This window comes from Chelonia mydas, chromosome 14, assembly GCF_015237465.2.
Source record: "Chelonia mydas isolate rCheMyd1 chromosome 14, rCheMyd1.pri.v2, whole genome shotgun sequence".
In the NCBI taxonomy this organism is placed as follows: domain Eukaryota; kingdom Metazoa; phylum Chordata; order Testudines; family Cheloniidae; genus Chelonia; species Chelonia mydas.
In genome coordinates, this window is record NC_051254.2 from 19904606 (window position 1) to 19922178 (window position 17573).

Here is a 17573-nt window from a genome sequence, read left to right on the forward strand (position 1 = left end):
GGCTCAGCAGGGAGGGGTCTGCGGGTGGGGGGATAGAGCTCAGCAGGGGGGTCTGGGTGTGGGGAGTTCAGTGGGGGGTCCAGATGCTGGGGGTGTGGGGCTCAGTGGGTGGGGATCCAGATACAGCTGGTTGGGGCTCAGTAGGGTGGGGATCCGGATGCATATGGCTCATTGGGATGGTGCAGGGGGAGTAGGGGCTCACCAGGTGTGGTTCTGGAAGCAGGAGCAGTGAGGCTCAGAGGGAGGGTCTGGGTGTGAGGAGGTCTGGATGCATGGGGGTTGGGTGGATGGGGGAGCAGCTTCCCATACAGTGATCTGTCCCGCTGCAGCTGAGGAGCAATGGGTGCAGGAAGCACAGGGAGGGAGGGGAAGGGCAGTTTCCAGAGCTTCCTACAGCCAGGGGAGAAATCTGAGGGTGGGTCTGACACGGCCCCGGATGCCGTCCAGGGGAAGAGGAAGTCCTGTCCTCCCCAGCCCAGCTGGGACTAGCAACTGATCCCGGTGCAGGGTAGTAGCCACCAACCAGGTCTTCCCCAGTCCTGCCCCATGCCCCACAGTGATTTACCTCTGTGCCCTTGACACCCAAAACTGCTGGGGAGGGTCGCATGACCACTCTTGTGGCTCTCCTTTGCTTCCCCATCAGAAAGTCATTTTTCTGTGGGGAAGCAAAGAAATCTGCAGGGGACATAAATTCTGCGCAAGCGCATTGGCACAGAATTCCTCCAGGAGTAAAAAAAGGGAAGACTAGAAACTCCATAGATCATAAATACTTCAAAAGTATGACAGCTCTTTTTACCACCTAGTCCACAGTTATTAATATAGCATGGTCCCAGCGAATCCGGGTACACTATTGCACAAGTGATCCAGTAAAATTTTACTCTACTGTCCTGACGAAAAAGATATAAATTGGGGAGGAGAGGAAGGGAAACAGGCACATTAACAAATGTAGGCTCAAGCCTGAAACAAAGCTTGGTAAATCACAAGGCAAACTATCTGGATGACAGAACAGGATTCACTCTTCAGTTAGATTGTTCATTTCATCTGCTAAAGAACCATCACCTTAATTCTTTATGCCAAGAAGAGAGATGGGTCTTAATATAAAATATTACTTTATAGAGGCTTCAGAAGACATTTTTAAAATAGTAATCTTTAAATCTACCACTTATTGGAATTATATAGGGCTTATTAACTGAGTACTTGTTAAACACAAAAGAAAACAAGAGTGGTAAGAGACAAACCCACTAAAAAGCAAGGAATGTTAGTGCTGTCTTTCTCTCTCACAGCCCTTCCACATATACTCTTGTTCTAAACAATTTCAGTGCTTGTGACTCCTTATATATGGATCCTGCACAATTAATATTCAGGGAGCATAATGAACAGAAATTGATTGATTTATGTTCAAATTACAAAGAAAAAATGGGCTTCCTGAATAAAATAAACACGATCAAACCAAAGGACAAAACCATTCAGATAAACATTGCATGGCCTTGCGCACATATATCAACTATGACTAGATTTAACTTTTTATAACCAGACTGATAACTTGACAGCTAAGGTCTACATAGTGAGATTTGGTTTCAATACCAAAAACATTTTGGATTCTAAATGCAGGTATGAAATTAGTTCAACTGCCAAGTGCGTTTACATGAATAATCTGGTTATATTCAGCAGGGAGGGACCAATAAATAATTCAGCTATTATTACTTTTGAAACTAACACTATTACTGCAGGGACACATCAGTCTAAATTGCTAACTGCACTGAATTAATGTCAATTTCATGGCAGAAATGCAGTAAGTGGAAAGGTAATAAGCTGCAACTTTATTAGCACTGTTGACATGACAATACTCTCTCTCTCTCTCTCACACACACACACAGAGTTTATATAAAGAGCCAGCTTAGTTTTTGTTGGGCTAATGCCTCACTTGATTCCCTCATGTCCTCTATTTTCCGCTAAAGCAACAATCATCAATTATGCCATTAAACAGTCTCCAGTCAAGCCACACAGGCCATTCTGTCAGTGAAATATTCTCACTGTGTCCCCCCCATGCTTATTTCCATGCTAGAATTGGACCACTCAACCCACACACAGAAGTGTCTGCAGGGGAATTCTATCTCATCAGTTGTATGAAGTGGGTGTACATCATGTCTGTATCCTAACTGTATTCTCCACTATTCCTTGTGGTAGCAATAATTATTCATTAACATTGCAACAATGCACAATTACAGATACAGAGCTGGATTTTCAAAATAACAACAGTGGCCTACCACTGCTCCGGTTGAAGTCCATAATAAAATACCTATTGACTTCAAAAGGAGCAGAGTTAGGCCAACACTGAGTGCTTTTGAAAACCCCATCCAAAGTACCCAAATGTTACATGCTATGAGCTAAATTTCAACCATATGAATGTAGTAACAGTCTGAGCATTTGTATCTGTACCAACGAGAGTATTACCCAAGAGACAAATAAAATGAAAATCCATACCTCTACCTGACCTGATATATTCCTTTCGGTTTCGATATTTGAAAAATAAATACATGGTTTGCATAAAAAGAATGGGTCCATCCCAACTAATCACTTCAAACCCAACAGAAATATATGGTATTAGCATGGTTTAACAAGTGGCAGAACAAGAAATTACTGGTTCCACACCCAATAGGCTGTGTCATTCAGGTGCCTCTCCCCCCACTGGCAGAGGAACCAGGTTGCAGATTTTGTCTTATGCCTCCACAGAGGTCAGCAACATTCTTAATTAAAGTGCCTATGTTAGCTTGTTTTAAAAGGGGCAGTACTACCCAGGGAGACAAATTCAAACTGTAACCCAATTTTAAAATTCTCCTCCCACTTTTTTTCAAACTTCCCTCCTGATGCTGAAAATGAGGGTTAAAATACAAACTTTTCTGCTAAGTGACCCTGGCAATAACTCCAATGGAAGAGGGTTTTTTGTTTTGTTTTGTTTTTTGCTATCACAGACATGGGGATGTATGATGCACTTTAATTCAGTTCTCCCCCACCTGCTCTGTTCTTGTGAAAAGGAGATAGGTACAGAAAAGTAGTATTACACCACAAAACAACGAGACCAAGAGGCTTTTATGTGTCATTACCTTGCCTGTTCAAAAGAATGGAGCAGGTAAAGCAAAAGAACAACATGACATACATCTATTTGTAACCACAAACCAAACCCCAAACCAGAACCATCAGTATCTCTGTATATTCACCTCTTCTGACTGTATTTGGCCAGACAGAGAAGGAAACCAACCCAGCTGCTCATCTTCAGCACTTAGGCATTTACTGTGTACAATCTTTTGTCTGTAAAACATGCAGTGAGAAGTACAAAATAAAACCGTATAAGAACGCCTTTGGATAATTTTGGTAGCCTTGTGCTTTGGTTGGTCGGTGCCAATCTTTTTATTTTTTTTTAAACAAGTTAGTGTCCAAATAATACTTAAAGTACTACAAACATGAGATTTCTCTTACTATTCCACAGTTCATGTGCATTCAAGTTTTCTCCACTATCCAGTCAAACAACAGAAATCATTCACTGTGTACCACACACTATAATAGTGAAACTAAACTAAGGTTCTGAGAATTTTCAGCAACTTTGGAAATTCTAGTTATCTAATACTAATGATTATCTTTATGCAAAAATAGTTATTGTACATTTACAGAATTGTTATGGGGCAATCCTATAAAAATATAGTAATTAAGATAATGAATATAACAGATGTACTGTTTAAGATTGGTTTCTATAACTACAGACACGAGATTTGATTTGATTTTTGGTTTAAAATTTGGAACAAAAAGGCAGTGACTGGACAAACATATTTTAAAGAAAATATTCCTCTTATGTTAGGCGCATTTTGTTTAAAAATCACAAATTTAAATCACGTCACAAAGTAGGTAGGCCTTAATTTTTTCATATTTCAGGGGGCATTTTATAAGTGACATTGAGAAATATAATTTTAAATGTAATTTGGAAATAATGTTTTATTTTAAGAAATAATTCATATTATTCAATCCATATTACTAAACAGATTTCAATTAAAAACAAAAAGAGTGCATCCAGACTAATTTTTCAGAAAAAAGTAAACCATTTTTTTCTGATTTAATCCATAGACCAAGTTCAACTGAAAATTTAATGTAGCTTAGTTTCACTAGACTACGATATCTATGTGATTCTCAGAAGTGCAACTAAAGTAGCCAAGAGCTTGTGATCATGTCCAAATTTGCTTTCAAAGGCTCAGAAAGTAGAGATGGGAAAGACCCGTCAGTGCATCTTGTAAATCCATCAACCACTGCAAAATTGTTTTCTACAGTACATTTCAGTTTGTCCAGTGTAGATTTAAATGACTTAAGTGATAGGGCTTCAACTGCTCCCTTAAGAGATTACTCCACAGTCTGAGACCTCATTTTCAGAAATATTTTCTTTACAGCCAATTTAACATTTCCTTTGCTCAGTTTTATCCCATTACTCCTAGTTATATCCCTAGATCACTCCAAACAATTCCTCTTCCTCCTTACTGTTTTCAAACTTCAAATACTGGTTTTCATGTCCTTCCAATCACATTACTGTGTCCATCATTTATCATTTTTTCTTTTCTAACTCAATCCTGTAGCCCAGGGATGAGCAAAGTATGGCCCACAGGCTGGATCTGGCCCATCAGGGCTTTGGATCCGGCCCCCGGGATTGGCACCCCCGTGGTGCTATGGGGTTAAGGCTGGCTCCCTGCCTGCTCTGGCCCTGTGCCGCTCCCAGAAGTGGCCAGCACCACGTCCCTGTGGCCCCTGGGGGATAGGGGGGACAGAGGGCTCCACGTGCTACCCTCGCCTGCAGGCACTGCCATCCGCAGATTCCATAGGCCAGGAATGGGGAACCACAGCCAATGGAAGCTTCAGGGGAGGTAACCACATGCAAGGGCAGTGCACAGAGCCATCTGCCCCCCTTCTCCCCTCCCCCCCCCAGGGCCACAAGGACATGATGCCAGGCACCTCCGGGAGCGGAGCAGTGCTGGACCAGGGCAGGCCAGGGAGCCTGCCTTAACCCTGCTGCACACCGCTGCCATCCCAGAGCCGCTCAAGGTAAGTGGCGCCGGGCTGGAGCCCACACCCCGAACTCCTCCTGCACCCCAACCCCCTGCCCTGAGCCCCTCTCACTCTGCACCCCTCCCTGCACCCCAACCCCTTGCTCTGAGCCCCTTCCTGCACACCACACTCCCTCCCACATCCCGCACTCCCTCCTGCACCCCAACCCCCTGCCCCAGCCCTGCATGGAATTTCCCCACCCAGATGGGGCCCTCAGGCCAAAAAGTTTGCCCACCCGTGCTGTAGCCCCTTCAATTGCATATTTCTCTGAATTCCCTCCAATTTGTTGACATTTTTCAGTTCTGAGGTACCCTGAATTATATGCAATATTCTAAGTGATTCAGTTCTAATCGTTGACAGGATAACTAGTTTCAAGGCTACCCCTCTGGAGCTGGTACTGAATACTGTTTTTCAACAACAGTTTTAACCTAGGTTATATGATTATGCCAGAAGATTTTAAATTGACGTGTGCACATCAAACTAATTCAACAGTGGACAAGAAGCACCTTCATCCTCTCCAGGACAATAGTTTGCTACAAGTTTCACTGCACTTTCCAAATATGTGTTTACATTCCATACTCACGTCACTGCATTCCTCTCACCTGCTCTCCACTGATACTGGCCCAGATTGTGGCCCTTCCTGTGCAGGAGTGCAAGGGAGTTGAGAGGCTATAAAAGCACCCCTTTACTTCCTTGCACCAGCGCATTGTACCACCACCTCCTGAGTGCAGCATGAAGCAGACTATGCAGTTGCACATGCCTCCCTTGTGCAGATGGGCAGAAGGAGGCAAGGAATGCGTGGAGTGGGGCCTTAACCCTACCTCCCCACTGCGCCTGGCAGTGTAGTAAAGCCAGCATGTCAAAGAGTCGTGGGGAGTCTTGGAGACAGATTGTGACTCTCCATACAGCTCTAGGAGCACTGCAAAATTCTCCTCATTGCTATGGACTGGATCATAGACTGATACACAGATCACAGTAAACAATTAAATTAGTCTTTTGTGGAACATGTTACGGATTCAAAACAGTAAGGGCTCACAAGAAGTAGATTAACTATGAGAAAAATCTCACAGCAAATATCACAGTCATACTTTACTTCAGCAAAGCGAAATGTGATGCTCATTGTGATCAATCAAATCCATCGATTTCACCGGTGGCTATTAAGCATCTCAAGCCATTTTTTTCCAAAATGGAACTAGTGTCATAGTCAAAGTTAGTATTAAGATTCTACCCATTTAAATTTTCCCTGCACTTTCAACCAGATTGGAATTCCTGACTTCCTGTCCTAAAAGCTCTTATGTGCTGTTAACCAACTGCCCCATTTTACTTGAATGTGTCTGCATTTCAGTTAAATGACTCCAATTTGCACGCACCATGGAATCTTTTGGGATGAAATGTATATTACTAATGTAAGCTATTAGTCATAACATTCTAATAGTGCTTTTCATACCCTTTAGAAAAAAGTTCACAAATTAATTTTCCCTGCTAAAAGGAAAGTATTTATACAATGCTTCTTAACAAATAAAATTGAAACAATAGAAAAAGGATAGTTTCCAGCCCTGAGGGACATTGCAGTTTCAATTATTATGTCAACAGTGTACACCTCGATTTATTACATATTCACAAAATGGTTGCTACAAGTTAATAAAAATCTCACATAAATATCTGAAATTATTATTAAAAATAATCACATATAACAAACTTACTGACAAATTCAATGAAAAGATGTCAGATAATATGTGGTTTATTGTAAATGTAAATATATATAGGTATATAAAATGTAAATGCTGTCAAATAACTATTTAAAGTAGCAATAAGCAAGGCACCAAACCAAAAATAGAATCCTTTGATAGGTGCTCAAAATAACCCAGAATTTATACAAATGTTGTTGATTACAAACATGCTTTCTGTTCTCCATAATCCATTTTAAGCAGAGAAGCAATTTGCTGAAAGATGGGGGAATGAAAAGGTCTTTATTCCACATGAAGAGCCAACGGGGATTTCTAAACAAGCCCAGATGTGTTTCTGCCTTTGGGGGGCCGTGAGCTCCATCACCTTTCAGACAGACAGGCACTCTGCCTGCTCATGCTCATATCAGCTATATCCCTTCCACAGAGGGTTGGCTTGCTTCAGTCAAGTTCCACAAGTTCTTACACTTGGAAGAATTGCAGATGCTGCTAAATATCCAAAGCCAGTTATAGCAGATAACTGTTTTCCTTACAGCAAGACACTGCACTTAAAAACAAAACAAACATTGCTAACTGAGCGAATTATTTGTTTTGATTTCACTGGTTGGTGGGGAAAAAAAACCTTCAGAACAAAAAATCTGAACTTCAGGACATTATTTAAAGTTGTCTCTGTTTAAGTATTTGTTTCTTAAATCAGTCTGGACAAATTCAAAATGACAAGCATTTCTTAGCCACATCTATACATAATCTGCCTGGACTACACTAAACTACAGAGTGCTAACCTGCTGAAGAATTTGCCTGAAAATTTAATTTTTCTCCATGTTTTGACTGAACATAGCAATTCAACATGTAAAATATATTCTTCATTAAGACTGACCTTGTATTACAAAACAGAAGGAACAATTCCATTTTAAGTGCTAAATTAAGAATGAAACCAAAGGTTAATGCTAAAATAGTCACCTACAAATTCCACTACTTTCACTTGTTTAATTAATGTATTTTATGTTTTGCCTCCTACATTTATTTTAGTATTTAGGGATAAGGTTTGAATTTGCCTAATTAGCATATAGGAAAATCAATTAAACCCTCCTCATAGTATGTACTTAAAAATAAACTGAACTTCATATAGGCACTGAAAAACATCTATAAACCTACGAGTTATTAGAAAGTATTTTAAATACTTGAACTAAATGTTTGCTTTTTTTATTATTTTAAATTATATGCTAAACCTCTTACATACTAAATGAAAGTATTCAAATTTTAAAAACATTTGAAAAGTTTTAGTAAAAATTTTATTCTTTTATAGATCATTGAACGCATAATGTGCCCTCAACTGACCTTTCCGTCTTTCTTTTTTAATGCTTATGAGTAGTGGCAACAATGTACAGCTCACTCTATATCGCTGCACAGGTAACGGGGATTAAAATTGTTTCCACCTTGTCTTCTATTTTGAAATGTAGCTTGCCTTAGCACATGTCAAAGATTTTTTTTTTTTTTGGGTGGATAGAGAGTAAATAGATTACAAAACCCCACAAAATAAATGAATCTACAATAGAAAGTCTGATCATTGCTTCTTTACCTAAGCTTTAGAGTACTGATTTGACAGAGCAAAAATACTTACTACTGGGGGAATTCTGCACCAAAAATGTAAAAATTCTGCACACAATATTTTAAAATTCTGCAAAATTCTGCATATTTTATTTGTCAAAACAACACAATATAATCATACTGGTTTTAAAAAATTACCAAAATAATTGAAATTACAATACAGTGGATGGAGAATGGGAATGGAGAGCTTTGGAGGAAATCCCCAAACACACTCTGTCTAATAGTTCTGTAGCTAGTATTGACCCTTTATTTCTAGTTAGTCAACAAACATATGCAGCCATATGCTCAGTTTTACATCATAGGCAACTGAAGAGGAAAAGATCAGCAGCCACCAATTCAAATAAAGGAACATTAATTCCTGAGCTTTCTCCTCACGTACGGTAAATAAACTTAACCTCCTTTCCTGATAATATCACTTTGAATTGTTAGTGAGCAGCAGCATTCTGGCAGTAAACGCAATATTGTCTTTGAATTGGTCAAGAAACAAGCATACATAAAACAAAAATCATGTACCACAACGTAGCTGGCATAAAGCTTTTCAATGGTGTTTAAAATAAGTCTGATAGTATAGTATATGTTACAGAGTATGAGGGGTTGAGTAATCAGTAACTGTAGTTCATAACTGAACACACTCATTCCTTCTGGAGTCCCGTCATCATGGCGCTGCACAGAGGGCCCTGCTGAACCACCAACTCTTCAGTTCCTTCTTGCCAGCTGGCTCTGACAGAGGGGTAGGTGGGTGGGTCTTGGAACGGACATGAGCAATACATCTCAAAGAACAACAGTTACGAAAAGGTAGGTAATCATTTTTTCTTTTTCAAGTGCTTGCTCATGTCAATTCCAAGTAGGTGACTTCCTAGCATTTCCTAGGAGGAGGGGTCGGAGTTCATTGATTCGCAGATTATAATACCGCTCTGCCAAACGCAGCATCCTTGGCCTGTTGTATGATGGTGTAGTGTGAGGTGAAGGTGTGGACTGACGACCATGTTGCGGCCTGCAGAACTCCTGTGTTGGGACCTGGGCCAGGAATGCCACTGAGGACGCTTGCGCCCTTGCGTAGTGCGCTGTCAGTGCAGGGGCTGACAGCTTTGCTAGGTCATAGCATGTTCGAACGCAGGAAGCAATCCACCAGGAGATTCTTTGAGAAGACACTAGGAGGCCCTTCATCCTATCTGCTACTGCAACAAAAAACTGGCTAAATTTTCGAAAAGCCTTCATCTGTTCAATACCAAAAGCCAATGATTGCCAAACATCCAGAGCACGGAGCTTTTGTTCCCAGCTGTTAGCGTGTGGCTTAGGGTAAAAAACTGGGAGAAAAAGGTCATGATTGGCATGAGACTGAGAGGCAACCTTTGGAAAGAAAGACTGGGTGAGGTCAAAGCTGAACCTTGTCCATAGAGAAGATAGTGTATAGAGGTTTGGATGTTAGGGCCTTAAGCTTGGACCCTGTCCTAGATGAGGTTATCGCCACCAAGAATGCTACTTTCCACAACAGGCAGAGTAGCGAATATGTTGCTAGGTTCTCGAAAGGGAGGCCCCCATCAGTCTTGAAAACACCAAGTTAAGGTCCCATGCAGGGATTGGTTGTTGAATTTGAGGATATGCTCTGTCCAGTCCTTTAAAAAGCGGCCAATCATTGGGTTAAGGAAGGCTGATCAGCCTGCAACCCCTGGCTGAAAAGCAGAACTGGCAGCCAGTTGAACCTTTATTGATGACACTGACAGACACTGTTGCTTCAGGTTCAACAGATAGTCCAAGATAAAGGGTACTGATGACTGCATGGGAGAAATACTCCACTTAGCCAAGTAGGCGGTCCTAGTGCATTGTCAGGGAACGGCGAACCGCGTGGCAGGGGCTAGGGCTTAAAATGCCTTCGTTGCAATGCCAGGGTATGCATGCCAAGGGACTTGAGGGTGGCCCTTGAGTCCTTAAGGTGATGTAGCCGTGAGTCTGTCTTTTCAGAAAAAAGAGGGAGGAGCCTTCGAATGGGAGATCCTGAGTGGACTGCTGGACCTCATTTGGGAGTCCTGAGGCCTGCAGACAAGAGCTCCTTCTCATGGCCACGGCCGAAGACATGGTCTAAACAGCTGAAAGGGCAACGTCCAGGGCTGCCTGCAGTGTGGCCCGTGCCACTAGCTTCCCCTCCTCCACCAAGGTGGAGAATTCTGCCCTAGATTCTGATGGCAGTAGCTCAATAAACTTTGATATATCTCCCCACGAATTGAAGCTATATCTGCTGAGGATTCCCTGGTGGTTTGAAATCCATTGTTTTATTTTTGAATGCAGGGGTTTTTTGTATATAATTCTACATTTGTAAGTTCAACTTTCATGATAAAGAGATTGTACTACTGTACTTGTATTAGGTGAATTGAAAAATACTATTTCTTTTGTTTTTTACAGTGCTAATATTTGTAATAAAAAATATAAAGCGAGCACTGTACACTTCGTATTTTGTGTTGTAAATGAAATCAATATATTTGAAAATATAGAAAACATCCAAAAATATTTAAATAAATGGTGTTCTATTATTGTTTAACAGTGCGATTAATCACATGATTTGCGATTAATTTTTTTAATTGCTTGACAGCTCTAATTCAAACCCTTTAGAGGGGACAAAATATTTCCTCTCAGTCCTCTTTGCCGTCAGGGGCAGCAAGGCAGGGGTCTGCCTGTGAGACTTTGTGGTGTCCTGAATCATTGAGTTAGTGGCAGAGCAATACAGGACAAGCCCAGTGAAGTCAGGATGTCCACCATGTGGTCCGAGGACTCGGTGACTTCTTCGACCTGGAGTACCAGGTTCTGGGCCACTCTCCTCAAAAGCAATTGGTGAACACTACTCTCCTCGAATGCGGGGGCTGGAGAGATCCTGCTACAGCTTCATCTGGTGACGAGGATGAGGAGGCCGGTACGGGAACAGGTTCTTGCTCCTGACCTTCCGCACCAAGTGGGTCTCGCGGTGCTGGCTCCTCTGGTACGGTGGCTAGTTCAGTGCCGTGCGGTTGGTTCTACACCAAGGGAAGCAGAGGAGGTGCACGGCTCTCAGAGATCACTGACTGAGACCTCCTGGAATGAGACCCTGGGGCTTGATGGAATGTCCATGGAGTCCAAAAAGGCCACTGCACCAGTAACTGCCACTGCGCAGGCCAGGGCACATTATGGAATTGCTGACCCAGGTCCATTCTTGTGTGCCTCTACTCCGATCTGTGTCCGCTCCTTCTGGACACGTAAGTGCGGTGCCTGAGTGGCCCTGCACGAGTCACAATGCACTCAGGGCCTTTCGCCCCGACGTTGGCATGGACAAGTGCTCCCTCTCCAACTTCTTCTGTTTCTTATGGGGTACTGGAGACTGGGAGCGGTGCCTGACTGAGCCGTGGGTGGAGCCCCTCTGTATCAGAGAATCCTGTTGGTACCGAGAGTCTCTGGAGCTAGAGTCCCTTCTCAGCGCCGAGGTCTCCCTCATAGATGCTGGTGCATGCCACATTGATGTTGATACGCTGGGTGCACTAAGACTAAATAAGAAACTAACTATTTTAACTATTTACAGGTAACTACAAGAAAACCACTAGGGAAACCCTTGCAGAAGCAAGAGAGAAATGAAGTTCTGGCTAACTGTCACAGGCAGTAAGAAGGAACTGAAGAGGCAGGGGGTTAGCAACACTACATACGTGGCGCCATGACGGCATGACTCCAGGGTGCACCTGGACCAACTGGACAGATACCGCTAGGGGAAAAACCTTCTGGAAACTGCCCGCAGTGCGCACACACCTACTTGGAATCGACATGAGCAAGCACTCGAAGAAGAACAATGGTTATAGCAGAAAACAAAAACATACTAGCTTTTAGTCAAACCACCAGCACTTAACACAAGAATGGGCTGATCAAATTCTGAAAATTTTGAGCCTTGTATCCTCTTTTGTCTGCCTTCTTCCCAATTCACTGTCATCACAAAGCTACTCGTGCTTTGAGATATAAGCAGCTTGACTCCAGCTGAGATAGCAAGTAAACAGTTCTCTCTGGAGTCAATACTTCCTCAAAGATACACAAGCAAGAAGTCCTAAAAAGCAACACATTCTCTCCTCACATATACCAAATGCATAATGAATTATGTAACCTGCTCTGTAGTAACCCAGAACTTGCAACTATGAATGCAAATCTTAAAATCAATTTCTTGGCAATAATGCAGCACATTCCACATGCCTGATATCAACATTCTTTTCTAAATAACTTGATACTGGACTGGTGAACTGAACCTAAGAAGTGAGGGGGCATATGGAAGCAGACACAGACAGCTCAGTCACACAGCTGGAAACATCTGTGTTTGGGTTATTACCACATAGTATCTAGTAGCTACTGTCAGACAGAATACTGATGAATTCCTAGTTTTGTAGCAGTTTCTGCAATTATTTTATCCCCTCTATGTTAATGTTTTTTAGCCAACAACAGCAGCCACAAAGAAAAATAGCAGAACATTATCTTTAATAACACATAATAATCTTTGATATATAACTTCTAGTATACAGGGACTTGAGTTTTGCTAGCTCAGAATGATTTCACCTTTGAAACATCTAGTTGTTGGTGTGAATATGTAGAAATTAAACAGAGAACCAATATTCTCTACCTATTTTCAATTATTTTTCAAGCTTGGACAATAAAAGTTTTGTTTGGAACCACTTCCAATGGTCCTAAATGTATACAGCACACATTCATTTCAAAATTAATCTTCCACCAAATCCGAACCATCCATTAGAACATCTGGGAGAAAAAATTATTATTCAGCCTTAATATTTGTGAATGATTGCTACAGATTACTTTACCCTCTAGAGCTAACTAGTGAAGGGAAATTATGCAGCAGTGTAAAGGTACATGACATATACATGTAAATAAGAATTCAAACATTTAAAAGAGATTTACACACACAGTTTCTCTCCTCTTCAATGTCAAATAAAAAATATAAGTAATGCTCTGATTTATAATCGCCTGATTTAAAACTAAATTTGTCTGTACTGGAAGGGACAGAATAATCCCCTCTGATATTTACCACAATGAATCACATATATATATGTATTTTGCAGAGATGTGACATTGCGCTACATGGTGCAACAGACTTTTTACTTCTGGAGACATGGGATTTTGCTGGCTAAGCTCACAAGAAAAATTGGTGCGGTGGTTTCATCCTAAATCCCCAGCATTTAACCACGCTACACAATGTGGAGCAATTGTCTAAGGCTGGGATACCTAGGGGTTTGCAAATAACAACTGACTGTGGGTCACATCTTGCTTGCTTTACTCATGCAAGTAGTGCCATTGAACCCCAAAAGTCAATAGGACTCAAATTCATGGAACTACTCACAGGAGTTAAGATGGGTAAGATTTGGTTATGCCTGGGGCAGTTTGCATTGAACCTGCCCACATTCATACAAATGGAGCCTGATCATAAGCCCACTAAAATCAATTGGAAAACGCCCATTGACTGCAATCATGCAGGATGAAGGCCTTAGTCACTCACTTCATAGGCACAATTTACATGAAACATCTATAACCTGCTTAAAACACAATGTTGTTTAGTAAGCGAACAAAATCTAGAACACTGAACTTATCTCCTCAGACTTACTTTTTTAACATTTGCTTCCGAATGAAACCGTTAGGAAACTAACACTGAGACCTGGTAAACACACTTTTGCACTGTACTTGGGTGCAAGCTACTGAAATGAATAACTTTCTGCTATGTGAATGAAGTGAGATCTGCAAACACCCAAGGATTCATATAAAATCTATAACTCTGAATGCTCAAACTGTCACCTCTGGACTGTATGTGTGGTATTTGACATGCACATTCTGAAAAGTCACTTTCCACAACCTTCCTCGAGTACCAAACTCCTTTAAAAAAAAATCTATTTAGGTAGGAAATTAGAAAAACCTTAATATAATGAAATTAAATTAAAAAGGCAACATGTAACTATGTCACCAAATACAGCACTAAATGGCATTAGCAATATTTCAACTAGTCAAGCAGGAAACTGCCAGCAAAACATATTCCACACTTAGTTCTTGAATGGGAAGGCAGAGACAAGAAATCACTGGCAGACTCCTTGGACCATGAACAAATGTAAAACATATCAGCTGTTTAATAATGTTTAGCATCAAGAGATCAATATAGGACATTTTTAAAAAATACTGCATCCAATTGATATTGCAAGAGGAATTTATAGAATCAGAATGTGATTACTTGAGTTAAAAATCTAGCCAGGACTCTAGCATTAACATCTCCATTCTTAAAAGATCTCATGACACTTTTTATAAAGACCACAAGCAATCAGGACTTTGATTTTACACTGTATCCAAAAAACTGGACTTCCAGCAGCAGCATAGTGCCCCATCACTACACAAAGGCCTGGTTCAGTTCCAACTCAAATTCAGTCTTACTGAATCATCAATACCATCTCTCCTGCAGAATGCCTAAATATTGAGCTGACTCAGCCTTTTTTACAGCAGCTTGTGAGATCAAATGGGATCAGAGCAGAAGGTAAAAAAGTCTGCAGCTATATACAAGGTTGAAAGATTAATACAAAGTTGAGTACTTAACATGTGTGAAACACATTTAAACAACTTGACTTAAGAAAAATCAACCACCATATTAAAAACAATCTAAGTGTTTTGTTGACAAAACTAAATAAAATGTAAAGAGTTAACTTACAGAATCCAGAAAGCAGAGGTAGGTCCCTGAACTCTGTATTACTGCTTGGTTTTTAGCAAAGCCAACTAAAGAGAAAGTAAAGAGATAATGTTTCACATAACTTTAGAATTATTTTCATCGCAACATTTTTTAACTTATACTGTAGTCAAGATTAAATGAGACACACAAGTGGAGATCTATGTTATCATGAAAAATGTTTGTTTTACATGCCTTAAACAGGAATCTTTGAAGTATTGTGGCTACCTGGTCCAGTCCTGCTCTCAACAACACCAGTCTGTTGTGATGTGATCCAAACACTGCATCTCACATGCTGCTAAGATCTCTGGGTCTGGGAAGTGATTGATCACTGTTCCTGGCTCTGGGTCCTTCAGGTGCACTCCTCAGAGGCACACTCCTCAGGCACAGGCCCCATGTCTGAAATCATTCTTGAGCAGTGGGATCCTGCAGTCTGGTCACCTAGACACTGGAAGCCTGGGCTCAGCTCTCAGCCCACCCAAGCCCCCAATTGCTTGAATGCATTCCCCTGAGACCACCTGGCAGTGAGTGCTCAGGTTTCTAGTTAATCCCTCTAAGGGCATAAAGGGAGGAGACAAAAAGCAAAGCAAAGGAATTTCTTAAACACACACAACTTTACTCTTTAAAAGCACAAAACATCTATGAAAAACAAACTCCTGAATGCAATCCCCCTCATTTTGATCTCTCCACCTTTAATGAGCCCATGGTTTCGTCCAAGTCCTTCATGCCTACACTCCTCCTTCTGGGCCTTCTATTTCTGGAATGGCTTCCTTTGCTTAGAGAAGCATTCCATTTTAAAGTAGATTTCGTCCCTCGTTAGTCTGATGGAAAAGACTGCAGCTCTACTAGTGCTAACAATACAGCTCCATAATTACAAGCCACGGGCACTCAGGTAGTAACAGTGGGGCAATCTTTTTTTCCCACCTGTAAATTATATATTTTATAGTGTTTAGATGACCAAATGGTCGACCGTCAACCAATGTGTGTAAAAATATATTTCTCCAGGATAGGGAAACTAAAGGAAGAAAAATATTTGACACTCCACTCTTTGCCTTTATGGGTGTAAGTGACTTCCTCAAGATTTGGTGAGGATATTCTGTACAGTAATTTGCAGTTCTGAATAGCAAATGGACAACCAGGAATCTGACTCTTTGAGGGGTTTGAATTTTCTGGGGGGTATGGGGTTGTTATTCAAGTTGAAAACCAAGAGGACTGCAGAGAAACATTTGTTTTTAATGAAAAGCTTCGGATGCAAACTTGACTACATATTTTACATGGGTGCTTCCTTTTTGCCTATGTACACTCTGCTCTAGAGAAGGGGATTTCAACCTTTTTCTTTCTGAGGTCCCCCCACCCCTAACATGCTATAAAAATTCCATGGCCCACTAGTGCCATAACAACTGTTTTTCAGTAGATTAACAGCCAGGACCAGTGTTAGGGGTAGCAAGCAGAGCAATTGTCCAGGGCCTCACATCACAGGAAGCCTCGCAAAGCTAAGTTGCTCGGGTTTGGGCTTTGTGCCCTGGGCCCCAGTGAGTCTAACGCTGGACCTGCTCTCTGGTTTATTTTGGTGGAACCCCTGAAACCTGCTCACAGTCCCCCCACACCCCCAGGGGGTCCCAGATCCCTGGTTAAGAACCTCTGCTCTAGAGGTCTTTACCCTAAAACAATAAAAATTGACAGACTGGAAAAGATTATTAATCTGTCTAGGCCAGTAATCTTCCTCCAACAACAGCCAATGGCAGATGCTTAAGAAGAAGGCATATACAGTAGCATATCATGAGGAACATTTCTTACTGACTCCAACTGGTGATCATCTTATGCTCTGAAGAAAAAGATAACACTTATTTTTTCCTAACTAGTGTAAATGTTGGTGCTCTTCTCTTTAGATTCTTCAGTAAAGGGTTAAAAAAATGCTCAGGGATTTTTTTTAACTTAAACTACAGTTGTATTCACTAGAAATTAAAAAATTCAATAGCCACAGTTTTCATAATCTTCCTTGTCTTAAGTAGGATTGAGCATGGATAGTGTACTCTCTTCCTATGGGGACTGTAATGGACTTTCACCATACTAGTTTAAAACACTGGTCAATCTACAATACTGGTTCAAACCCAGAAGCAAATTAATAATGAGTACAAATCATCACCACTTTATGGCTCATATAACCACCATTTTATGCCAGCCTACATGAAATAGGTTGGTAGGCTCAGTCCAGGCCTTAGTGAACAGATGTACACACCACCCTTATTTAGCAATTTCACCAGTTGATCACAACTAGGCAAATGCTGAGCTACGTCAAGTGTACACTGTATTCACATCTAGTCTATGCTAAAACACTCTAGTATTACTGTTACATTGTCCTCCCTCCCCCATTCCCACCTATTGTTTCATCTGCCTTTTGTCATTAACCAATACTGCAAGTTCTTTAGACCATGGACTGACTTTTACTGCATTTGTACAAACCTTCACACAACAGGGCCTCAATCCTC

The 17573-nt window shown here is 41.2% G+C and overlaps 1 protein-coding gene across 3 annotated transcripts in view; it reads right to left on the minus strand.

Moving 5' to 3' along the window:
• B3GNTL1 (UDP-GlcNAc:betaGal beta-1,3-N-acetylglucosaminyltransferase like 1) overlaps nucleotides 1-17573 on the minus strand; it is a 308903-nt gene that overhangs the window by 276318 nt on the left and 15012 nt on the right. For 2 of the 3 annotated variants that reach the window (XM_007072584.4, XM_043528665.1), the window contains exon 4: nucleotides 15070-15134. In XM_007072584.4, the coding sequence (XP_007072646.2) occupies nucleotides 15070-15134 (65 nt within the window). Of the gene's footprint in view, nucleotides 1-15069; nucleotides 15135-15312; nucleotides 15554-17573 lie in introns of those variants that run through there. The other variant, XM_037914032.2, reaches the window with a different exon arrangement.